General features: G+C 40.3%; 1 protein-coding gene across 4 annotated transcripts in view; it reads left to right on the top strand.

Annotated features, from left to right (window-relative positions):
- The first annotated feature begins 132 nt into the window (after positions 1–132).
- CCDC149 (coiled-coil domain containing 149) overlaps positions 133–11781 on the top strand; it is a 53385-nt gene continuing 41736 nt past the window's right edge. For 3 of the 4 annotated variants that reach the window (XR_001920072.2, XM_018067921.2, XM_018067934.3), the window contains exons 1-3: positions 133–190; positions 7393–7556; positions 8091–8129. Coding sequence is in view for 3 of the 4 variants with exons in the window: in XM_018067921.2 (XP_017923410.1) it covers positions 145–190; positions 7393–7556; positions 8091–8129 (249 nt within the window). In the remaining variant the exon portion in view is untranslated. Of the gene's footprint in view, positions 191–677; positions 778–7392; positions 7557–8090; positions 8130–11781 lie in introns of those variants that run through there. The other variant, XM_018067927.2, reaches the window with a different exon arrangement.

Below are 11781 nucleotides of genomic sequence, written 5' to 3'. Positions count from 1 at the left end.
GCTCGGCCGTGCGGAGCTCGGTCCCGGGCGGCCCCGGCGGGCAGGGTCGGTCGCACGGGCGGCCGCAGGCCCCGCCTCTCCCTCGGGCTGCTCGGGAAGGCCGGGGCGGGCGAGACCGGTCGCTGCCGGGGGCCGGCCGGAGCCATGAGCTCCCAGCGCAGCGAGAGCGACTGGCAGGGGCTGCTGAGCGAATGAGGCGGCGGGGCGCCGCGGGCCGGGGCAGAGCGGCGGCAGGGCCCCGCTTGTCCCCGCGCGCTCGGGGGAACTGCCGGGCTCGGGGCTCAGCGGCCCGGAGGAACCGGCCCGGCCCGGGGCGGTGACGGGGGAGCGGCGGGCGGGAGGCACTGGGCTGTGCCGGGCACGGCTGCCGCTGGCCCTGCCCTGCTGCCGTCCCCGCCCCGCACGGCTGTGAGCGCCGGGAGCGAGGGCCTGAGAACCTCTCCGTGTGTTCCCAGCCCTGGGTCTGCGGAGAGCAGGTTTCAGGCGCCGAGGCTGCTGCGGGATTGAAATCGCCGAGGATTCACTGCCCGAGGCCTCGGGCCGGCGCTGCCGCCAGCCCGGGGGAGCAGCGCAGCGCCGGTGCGGCAGCCAGGCTGGGGGGCCGGGCTGTGCCCACTGCCGTGTGCTCGTCTTTACTTGAATCGCATATGGAAGGGTTCTGAGAGCCACGGGGGACGTTTATAAAACGGGACAAAAGAATGTAATAGTACAGTAGCCATCAGCTTCAACAGGTGGAGGATTTTCAGATTACAAGAATAGAAACTTTATTGTCAAAAGGTAATAAAGATTACCAGGTGTTTAACGGGTACACATTTTCATGTAGGATAAGTTACCAAACTCGAAACCGTTTGAGGTCAGTATAATTTAAAGGAGTGTCACCAAAGTCACGTCTATTTAGTAGGAAAACTCATGAAATAGGTTGGTGTGCTGATTTTTACATGGCATGTTGCATTTCATTAATTTTGCATTACTATAAAAATAGTATTTTTGTGTGTACATTAGCAAACAAAACTTTTGTGCCACCAGCATGGGCCTAGATAAACCTGTCTGCTGTCCTAGAGACGCAGGTGAATTCCTGTTTTCAGGAGGGCTTTGCCTCCCTTATATTATGTGAGCATAAGGCTTAAGGCCCTGACCAGTCAGAAAGATGTTTGAGTTTAGGGTCTTGAATCTGTCACCTGTCCCGATGATTTCAGTGGGAGTTTGTGTAGGCCCAGATCTGTGCTAGTACACTGCATCTAGAACTGGAGGCTGCTTATGCAAACACACAAAATGATTCAGAAGAAAGTGAAAGGTGCACTCTTAGCCATATCCTGATTGTGCAGTGTTGCATCTGATGTCTCATTTCTCAAATGGAGTTTTATTTGGGGGTGAGGGTGGTTTCACATGGCAGTGAAGGGTAAGAGATAAAAGACTTTTTATATAGTTCAACCTAAAAACTTCATCCTGAATTTGAACTCTTAGTTTAGGGCTTCCTAATTGTAGCAAAGTTTAATGATTGTGCTAAGCTACAGTATTCTCTCAGATATTTAAGCACACATATAATTTCTTTTTATCTGGAACAATTAGAGGCCTAGTGCTTTATATTCCATTTTTCTACCCTTTTTCTCTGTTCCCACATCAGGTTTACAGCCTGTTTTTCTACTGCTGTCAGATATAGGCTTCTCTCTTTTGCCTTCCTGTTCCCTTGGCTGTTAGTGATTCACTCCATGCAATTTACCCATTAACTCCAACATCCTGATGGGTCTGTGGCTCAAACTTCTAAAGTAACTTGGAATGAGTTTTTCAAATTTTCCATATCCCTGAGCAGTACAGAGCTTCTCAAGATCTCTTAGCTTCAGTGTCTGCTAGGTAATTTTAAGTTTTTTCCCTGTGCATTTCATAAACATATTGAAATGCTTTCAATAAGATAACACAGACAAGAAAAGACATGGTAACTCTAAACAAACCCTCTTCCATTGCTGATGCTGGACAACTAAAACATAAGATGGGGTTAAAAATCTTGGTGTAAAAGGCCAGCAGCTGGTGGGTTCAGATCTGTGGTCACATTCTTTTTCGTTTACACAAGCCCAATCCCCCAAGTTTGAAAGGTAGGAGTAATTTAAATACTTGTCAGAACAACTGTAATTTTTAAAAGTCTGGTATTGCAGGTTTTAAGAAAAATGGTAGGATGTGGTTTTGGTACTTATATCTACTTGCACAAACACTTATACACACAGCATATATTTTTGTAGGTTGTCTTTTCATTTTTCATTAGATAAAAAGAATACCTTTTTTTTGGTCTGTTGCAGTCTTTTTCTATATTTACTCTTCCTTTTGAGTTTTGTTCCATTTCAGTGCTTTTTGATCTGTACCCTTTCATATGTCTTTCTCTGCTTTTATTATGCTCACCACTATCTTCTTGCTTGTTCTTTTGCCTCCATGTTTCTGTATTTTTCCACTTACTGTACAGCCACACACATTTCAGGCCTAGTGTGCACCTGGTACTCTGAAAAATCTTTGTAACACATGTACCTTGAACATTCTTTAAACTAACTCTGAATAGGATGGCGTAGGAAGGAATACTGGGACAAAGCCAACTTAGCAAATACTGAAGGACCAGAAAGAGTCATTGTTTCCACTGATCATTTCACAAGCTGGGTGCAAAAGAACAGGCTTTAAGAGCAAGAACCCACATAAATTTTACCCATTCTTTAGGTGAGTTCATGTACTGGTGATGGATGGATATATATAAAATGTGAAGTACTCTCTTGGGACACCAGGTAATTTTTTGCTTGGTCTCCGGGTTTTTATGTAACATTTATGTCCCTGAATGACCCGTGTTTAGGGTATTTAAAAGATGATGTAAAGTTGCAGGATGAAGACCTGGTCAATAACTGCTTGTTTGACACGAAAGAAACTTGAGTCGTAGCATTTGGAAAAGGAAATGGAAATGCTGAAAGAGTTGACACTGTGACTTACTGCACTCCAGAATTCTCAGGAGCTGTGAGAGAGGTGCTGTGAAGACCTGCATGCTGGGCTTTTGGGCAAAAAAACCAAGTGTTTGCTTTTCATGTTGCCATGTTTCAGTTCGGACTAAGATACCCACAGAGATGTTGTGGAACAAACACAGAGAAATTAATGTAATCCAGTGCACAGCATAAAAAGCTTTTAAGGGCCGGGCCACATCAGAAAGTAGTGTTATTTTAAACAGTAAATTACGGTAATTCCTACATGACCAGTGAAGATGATGTGGTGTAATATTGTCATCAGGGTAAGACATGGTGTTCTGAGGAGCTGCTTATATCATCAGTGAATGATACCATCCTGCTTCGTGTTTGAGCAGCTGGGAGGCAGCTAGTGAAGCAAGAGCTGGGCAGCAGGAAAAGCGGAGTTGATATGGTGGGATAGAATCAAGGTCACTGCATTTTTCTCAGGTTTTATCAGAGATGAGGACATAAAATGGCAGACAAATGGCCAGCAATTGTGTATTTCTCTGGGTTTGAGTGCTTGACTTTCAGATAAGTTGAACAGTTTAATCAGAAGTCAAGGGGAGCAACATTACTGAAACACAATCAACAAACATCCCAAATAATGAGATTGCAATATATTTTGAGACTTTTCAGTTTCCACAACAAAATTGCCTCCAAGAGTATAATGAGGAGAAATGTGATAAAACTTCAGACAATTCAGTAGCAGTTGGATCTCTTGTCCAAAAGGTGGTGAGCAGAGTTTTCCTGGTTTCTCAGCATGGTGGATGATAGGTTTCAAGGCCCAGTGTGGTAGCCCTTCATCATTTAGGAGGACACAAGACCCTGGAGCGTCAAGAGAACACAGAATATGATCCACAGTGATACTTTTAGTCTCAGAAAATTAGATATTTTCCTTGACATTAATTGCCATTAAATACCAAAGTATAGGGCAGTAATTTGTACAAATTAAAAAACAAAATTCTGATGGGTATTCAGTCTGTTTTTTGGTTTAAAAAAAGAAAGTCTAAAACCTTGACAGTGTTCCAGCCTCATCAGATTATTAGACCATGTCTACAACGTCATTAATGAGATCTACCCAGATTTGTCACTAAAAATAGCAATGGACAAATAGTAAGTGTTCAGTGTAGAGGGTCACCTTGGAGCAGTTACACTCTCCTGTAATGTCAGTCTCTTTTTACTCAATTTCACTAAAGTAGGCTGTAAAGCAGTCCAGGCAGTAATGTAGGATGTCATATATATTCCTTTAATTATTATGATCTTCCTCGTAGCAATTATAATTTGCTTTATTGCAGATAACAGCAAATTGGTAGATGAAAGTCACTAGACTGATATGAAAAGTTGTCTATTGTAGCTTTTAGATTGAAAGTACAGCAGCTGGTTCTTGTTTAACCTTGCTTTTTAAATTCATAGATTATTTTGTAACATTAGTTAAAAAGAAATAAAAGACCATTAGAATGTTTCATAGTAACTATAGTGCATAACAGAATTCACTGGTTTGTCTGACTGATAGACAGCACGTGAGAGGTAGGCTTTCCTTCAGTAGCAGAAGAAGAAATCTCTATATGAATGAATGTCAGCAGCATCTACTGAATACTTTTTTCAGACTATTTGAGAAAATTCGCCTTATTCCTTGCATTACTCCAAAAAGACTGTCACACTCCTATATTCCTTTTGACAGCATACCAATTGTGTTGCACTTAGTTGTCCATATAAAGGAAATTGTGTATGGGACTCAGTTGTTTTCCATTTCTGGTGTACAGTCATTAGGTTGGTTTATTGCTATGGTTAGGGCCATTATTGCTACATTTTTTTTTAATACTCAGAAACATACATATTGAATAATCTCTTCGAGGTCTGTCTTTGTAAAATTTGTTTTTCTTTCAAAAATGGTAAGGGGAACTGCAAACATAGCTCTGTTGAATAACCAAGTTCCACAGACATGCGTTGGCTTTTTTTGTTTTTTGTACCATAAGCCCATGGAAAAAAACTATTACAATATTACTACATTTATTTGAGAAAATCAGTATATGCAAAAGGCAAAAATGGCTTCCAAAAGTCTTCTACGGGGTCATTTTTGTAGTAAAATGCAAACAGTACATTGATGGGAGATGCCAAACCCCTTCTGTCTGTATAGCACATCATCAGTATATAATTCATCAAGTTAAAATATAATTTGAACAAGGAGGACATAATTATTCCTTTTCATTTAGACCCTGAATGCAATTGCCCTCACAATCCTTGTATAGTTTGTTATCCACAGCCTAGCAGATAATGGAGAATTCCCTTGGCCCCACCAGTGCTGCTGTGAAAGGTGAAGCGTTCTTTTATGCTCTGAATGTGTCTGTTGTGGAGGGCTGTGACTCATGGCAGAAACAAGATTTGTTTGGTGCTAGGTCTGTATTTCCTGCCTCATAAGTACTGGGTTTTGTAGTCTTATCCATATGCTCTAGTTCACTTGTGACTGCCATACACTCCTTCATACACCAGCAGTGGAGGCACCTGCTGGCACTGTGGGTGTATTAGGTGACATGTTTGGCTTCCTTCCACTCCCATTGTGTACATTGCATAGGTGTTGGCTGATAGGCCAGCTGCATTCTTCCTGCTGGTTAAAGGAACAGGACAGGCTACTTGGTTCAGGGCTTTAGGCTGTTGGGTTTTTTTGAAGTGATTGTGGGGTTTGCTTTTACTTATTTTTATTTGCAATTACTCTATCAGATTGTTAGTATTTTAAAACAATTTAGTGAAGGCATACTTTAGAATTACTAAGACATTGGATGAAACTGGAAATAGAAGAAGAGAGATTGTCAGAGGTAAATATTTCACTGTAAGGGAAGGAATTATTTTATCAAGTTCGAAGCAGTTTACCATGTCACTATATTCACTTGCTGACAATATTAAAGTTTAGCTTCTGATACCTTTCAGTGCTTTATCAGGGGATTTGACATTTGTGTAAGGTATCAGTAAGGACATAAGTACATAGGTACAGTTGCCTTTGTTGATGCCAAGGCATCATAATCCAGAAAATTTATGGCAGGATTTCAACTTCAGTATTGCCAGAAATAAACTTAAGCCAAGGTGGAAGTGTCCTTTTTGAGAGTTCAAATCCTTCTTGGAATTGCTTTTCTCATTCCCTTCCCACTTTTTTGCAACTAAGCATTTACCATTTTTGGAAAAGGTTGGCTGTACTAATATACCAAACTCACTTTTCCCTTTCTCATTGACTTGAAATTGAGGTTAACAAAGTTAATTCCAAGCAAGTAGTACATACAAATAATGATTTCTGTCCCAAAGAACAGCACTGACTTGAAAGTACGGAAGTGCTGATGCTCTTGCTTTGTGCGAGAGCCCATAATGACAAAGTATTCTTGTCAGAGGATATAATGAAACTATAAATTGTTTTCATGACTGCTGTGGTATTTGGTCTCTTGCAGAGCACATTCAGAAAGTATTTAGTGCCACGTTGTATGTCAGTAACATCAGAAATAGAAATAAATGCTTTAGCATGAGCAGTGTCCAGTGATGGGTGAGAATAATCTGCTGATTGAACATCACGTTAGGGGAAAGAAGTTACCTGAAAGTTCTGATAGGTAACATTGAGGATGACATACACGTTACTCTCTTCCTCTCGATGGGGAAAGGCAGTGAAGCACGTCGGACTAATGCAGAACACCTTAGATTTGCAAGTTCTGCTCTGCTTTGTGCATGAACCCTGCACATGAAAGGCGGTGGCTGGAGGGGAAGGTTCACCTCTCCCTTCCCTCCCCATTTAGGTGTTTGCAGCATTCTTCCGTTATTTCCTATTCTTTTGCCTCAGCAAGCACGTGCCTGTAGTATCACACAGTAATTAAGTTTCTTTTACCTGTGTCAATAGGGTGTCACACTGTAATCGTTTCAGACTCAAGGTAAATTTGGTTAATGCTCAAGCTACCCCTTCTCCTGTAACATGGTCCCATTTCAGTGTTCAGAGCCCAAAGGACACTGCTGGTAGTGAGGAAGAGGAGGGCAGTGGGAAGTGAAGTGGGAAGGGCTCGTTGCTACCTGAGAGCTGGGTATTGTGAACACAAGTAGAAAAGGGAGTTTGCAAGTGCTTCTTCCTTCTGGCAGCCTTCCCAGGGCTGCTGGTCAAATTGCAAGGTTCCTCATACTACTGCATGTGAGGAAAAAGAGGAGAAACTCAAATTGCAAAGTTTTTCTAACTCACAGTGGTCAGGTGAATGTGTAGCCTTACAAATTATTTCAGGCTTCCAATACAACAGATATCTTTCCCGTGATTGTTGTTAATAAGCTAAGACGACTTGTGACAGACTTTGATCTTGTGCAGAGTCTTCCTCCATTCTTTTAAGAGAACTTGAGCCTCTTGCATGCAGTACTGACTGGGGTAGAAATGGCTTGTTACATTTATGGTTTTTTTCTCTTTTGCAGTATCTGGTGTGCAAAAGGAAGCTCGAAAGTAAAAAGGAGGCATTGCTAATCCTTTCCAAAGAGCTAGACACCTGTCAACAGGAAAGAGACCAGTACAAGCTTATGGCCAACCAGTTGCGGGAACGACACCAGTCTCTGAAAAAGAAGTATCGGGAGCTGATTGTAGGTTGTTCTTTATGAACACTGTATAATTGGGGGACAAAGTTGAACCTCAAAAAAATGGAAAGAAGTCCATAATAATTGCTGCACAAATTGTTTAGGTACTTGTTTGCAGTAGTCCTGCAGCTGTACAGCCCTGATCATATTATTACTCATTTGTTCTGCATTGATGAGGTAGTGCTTATTATATAAGACACAAAAAGACAGTGCGTGCTCTGAAGAAATTACTTTCAGTCATAATTCTATTTAAAAACTGACTGCATTATTATTATTCCACAGCAACTTAATGTACCATTATGAAAAATAGTTCAACATCAGTTGGTAATGACCTGCTGTTCTAGAAATGTAAACAAATCCTCAACCTTAGAAATCTTTTGGAGTTGAAGTTAGTATTACTGGTATTCATCAGTAGCATTTTAGAAACAATTTTGATAGCATTTTAGTTAAAATACATGTTTTAAAATTTGATCCACAGAGTTAATATAGTTGCTGGTTTGAGAAATAAGTTGCCAATAGAATATGTCCATTTATTTGTAGGATGGGGATCCATCGCTTCCACCTGAAAAGAGGAAACAGGTAAGATTTATTTTTCAGTTGATGTTATTTATCTGCTACAAAAGTACTTCACAAAAGAGTAAAAATATTAACTAAGAAATCTGGTAAATCTGGTAATCTGTCTATTGAAAAGCTTAGTCTTTAAGCTGTGACTTCTATTTTCTCTTCACATTTCACTCTGAAATACCTGAACTATCATTATTTAGAATATATGTCTATTGCTTTCATATTCACCTGAGACTGAAATTGGTCAGTGTACAGAGATTGCTCTCCTTGTTTTTTATCCTTCTGTATTGAGTCCTAAAATGGATTTGTGACAGGACTTTTCATACTGAAAAGTAATCTGGGAATGCATTGTCTGCATTCCATAATTGTTAATTTATTGTTGTGAGTGCTGTTTTCCATTAAGTATTCTCCCAGGCCACTTGGACTCTATGAGTTATAAATGCTAAAACAATGATAATTGCATTTTATGGTTCCCCTGAAAAACTTTTTGCCTGCTCACATGCATTTTTGTTCCTTGAGATTCACGTAGTGTGTCCCTGTTGTGGAATGTTGGTTGTCACACTCTTAAAATTGTCTTAATTTTTAGAGAAAAACACAATGTGTGGAGCAGGGAGATGAGGACAATCTAAAAGAACAAAAGTTGTTGCTGTAATTGCTAGTCCTGAAAGTCTTCTAACTATGTTTAAAACATGGTTATTACATTCTCTTAATGGATCAGTAGCTTTACTTATCATCCTTTTCCTGGGAGTTTGCATATAGTTCTTGCTATTTTCTTCAAATTTAGGGCTTAGGGTTTTGGTTGGTTTAAACTAAACTTCCAGAGGCAATATAATTACTCCTTCAGGCACTTAAACAAATAGCTGCCAAGAAGTCAGTGGCTCAGTGTAGAATCATTTAACTTCCTCATTATTTAGCATAATTTATTTGCAATTCTGGTATTTCAACAGAATTCTAATAAAAGTTTATGACTAGATATGTTTGTGCATTCTAAGTGTTGCTGAGGAATGTACAACTGAAAGGAAGAAAACCAAGGCACTATATGGATCATTACAGAGATAAGTAGGAAGGGAGATTTGCCATTCCATAGATGTTGTTCTAATTAATCTTTCATCTTCCAAAACAAATAAAACTGACACTTGTTTCTAAAATACTAGCCAGATTTGGCCTAAGTTCAGAAGCTGCAATTATATTAAGTGTTGGAAATTTGTTTTACCATGGCGAGTGCCTGGAAAGCGATTTAATAATCTACCTAGGAGTTTTGGTGGGTTTCTTTCTGAGGAAGTTATGTATTCATGCTAGATAGCAGTGAAAGGAAGAAAATCTTGTCTTCAAATGGGGTCATTGATAGATTTCCCCCAGGAACAATATATGCTTTAGGTTGTACAGTAATAGACTGTTAGTGCACTTCCTGAGTTTTCATTTTCCTGAGAAGTGTGTCTGTAGCATACAAGGTGGGTAACCTAGAGTAGTTAGGGCAACTCTTTTGAAGAAGAGTAAGTTTTGCTTTGAAAAATGCATCAGAGAATAATAAAAGAAAGTTATGAATATTTTTCCATTATTACCATACATACATTTTTTAGCATTTTCTCACCTAAGAAAGAGTGAAGTCCTCTTTGCCCTTTTGTGCTTCTTTCATCCCCTTCTTGCCCAGAACCCTAGCTTCCTGCTGGGAGAAGTTTGTCATCTCAGTCAGTTTATGACAAGAGATCTTGATCCTCCAATGAATTTTGTGTGACACAAAGGTGCATGTTTTCATGGTCAGGAATGAGATGAAAACATAATATGCTGACCAATTTGCTATGTGTTGTGTTTGTTTGCCACAGATGAGAAATTATTACTGAAATTTCAATCTAGAACTTAAATGTAATAGGTGGGTTGGAATTGCTACTGCCTTCTCCTTCTTGTTTTTATATTTCACCTTTATTGTCAATTATGCTTTGTGACTGCTTAAAGTGTCTTGTTTTCCACACTGTGCCTTCTCATCCTGTTTTGCAACACTGAATCTTCATCTTTTTTTGCCAACCAGCAAAGAAAATGAGAAACTGTGCTACTGAAATCTCTTTTCCTACAGTAGATGTTTAACCATTACTGTTTTTACCACAGCTTGTGAACTGTCATTGCTTTCCTAGCCCCTTGTGCCAAACACTCTCAATTAAATGCTGTGGTTGAAGGTAGTTTTTTATGTCTTGTGGTGTCAGGTGTAGGGTAATTTTTTGATAAGTAGTGGAGAGGTGAAATGTTTCAGAAAGATAGGAATAACGAAGAGTGTTTTTATGTTAAAATTCACCAGAGATGGTAAACAACAGACACTCCCCATTTTGAATGACATATTAAAATATTGTTCTACCTACATAGCCTCTGTTGAGCATCCTATATAAATAGAAATTCTACCATTTTACCATTCTGCAGTGATATATATTTATATGCATTAGCTGTGATACAGGACATTTTATTGGCAATTTACTAGATGTCTGTTGGCCAGTGTTGCCACACTGGGAAACTTAAAGAAAAAAAACATAGTTAAGATTTCTAACTTGATATATACTGCCTATTATTTTCATCTACATTGCTTAAATTTTCAATATACCTTCAGTTTGGGAGAAGCTTTGCCCTTGGAATAACAGATCAGTGAACCTTTGACCTTCTATATGAAATGGAAGTTCTTTTAATACAAATGAGGTCTTCTGGATAAACAAAGGTGAAATAAAATGCATGTTTAGGAGAATGACTGTGCTGGGCCACAGTCCTAATTATGCTTTGCTTAATTTGATCTCAGTGAGACCACTCAGTTGGAGAAAATGGGCTTGCACTGGGCCTGTGTGTCAAGAATAAAGCTGCAATGCATATGTTCACTGGTGAGGCCTTATATTTGTATTTTAAATGTATAAGGAATCAAATTAAATAGAACTAAACATTTCAAGACCACAGAGTGGTTGAGGTGGGAAAGCAGCTCTTGAGATTAACTAGTCCAATCCTCTTGCTCAAACAGTGCCACCTAGAGCAGGTTGCCCTGGACCATTTTCAGTCTGGTTTAGATTATCTGCGAGGATGGAGACTCTACAGCCTCCCTGAGCAACCTGTTCCAGCATTTGAGCACTCTCACAGAAAAAAGAGGGAGGGGACGGTGTTCACATACCTGCAGGTACTGAAGTAGCTAAAATCGCTCTTGAGGACCAGAGCCTGTGAGTGTGAAGCTTCTTCCAGTTGTGTAAAGAAGGCCTTATCTACTGCTTCCTGATCTAGAGCAGATACCCAGTACAACAGCATATTGATCTGCCCACAAATCTTGACCCAAAAGCTCTCAGCTGACTTCTGACTTGTCCAAAGGCAGGGCTTCATGCATTCCAGCTACTCTCTCAATAAACGGCAACACCCTTTCTCACCTTCTTGCTAAAGAGTCTGTATCCCTCCATCACAGCACTCAGTTTTGTGAGCTGTCACACCATTACTGCATGATCCCAATGAGATTGTAACTCTGTAACTGCACACAGTCTTCCCCATGCTGCATGCATTAGAGACCTCTGAGGGGCATCCAAGTGTGCTGGTTCTGTGCTGCTTGAGAGCTTTCCCACAAGGCTGTTCTATGGGAACTTCCTTCTCTACATGCCTGTGGTCAAAGGAATTACACTTCAGCTCAGTTTCTTTGTGAATTGCTATGTCCCTTCTC

Source organism: Manacus vitellinus, unplaced genomic scaffold, assembly GCF_001715985.3.
Source record: "Manacus vitellinus isolate BGI_N305 unplaced genomic scaffold, ASM171598v3 scaffold_0_pilon, whole genome shotgun sequence".
Taxonomy (NCBI): Eukaryota; Metazoa; Chordata; class Aves; order Passeriformes; family Pipridae; genus Manacus; species Manacus vitellinus.
Note: the sequence above shows the minus strand (reverse complement) of the source record. Positions and strands in the feature narration are given on the sequence as shown.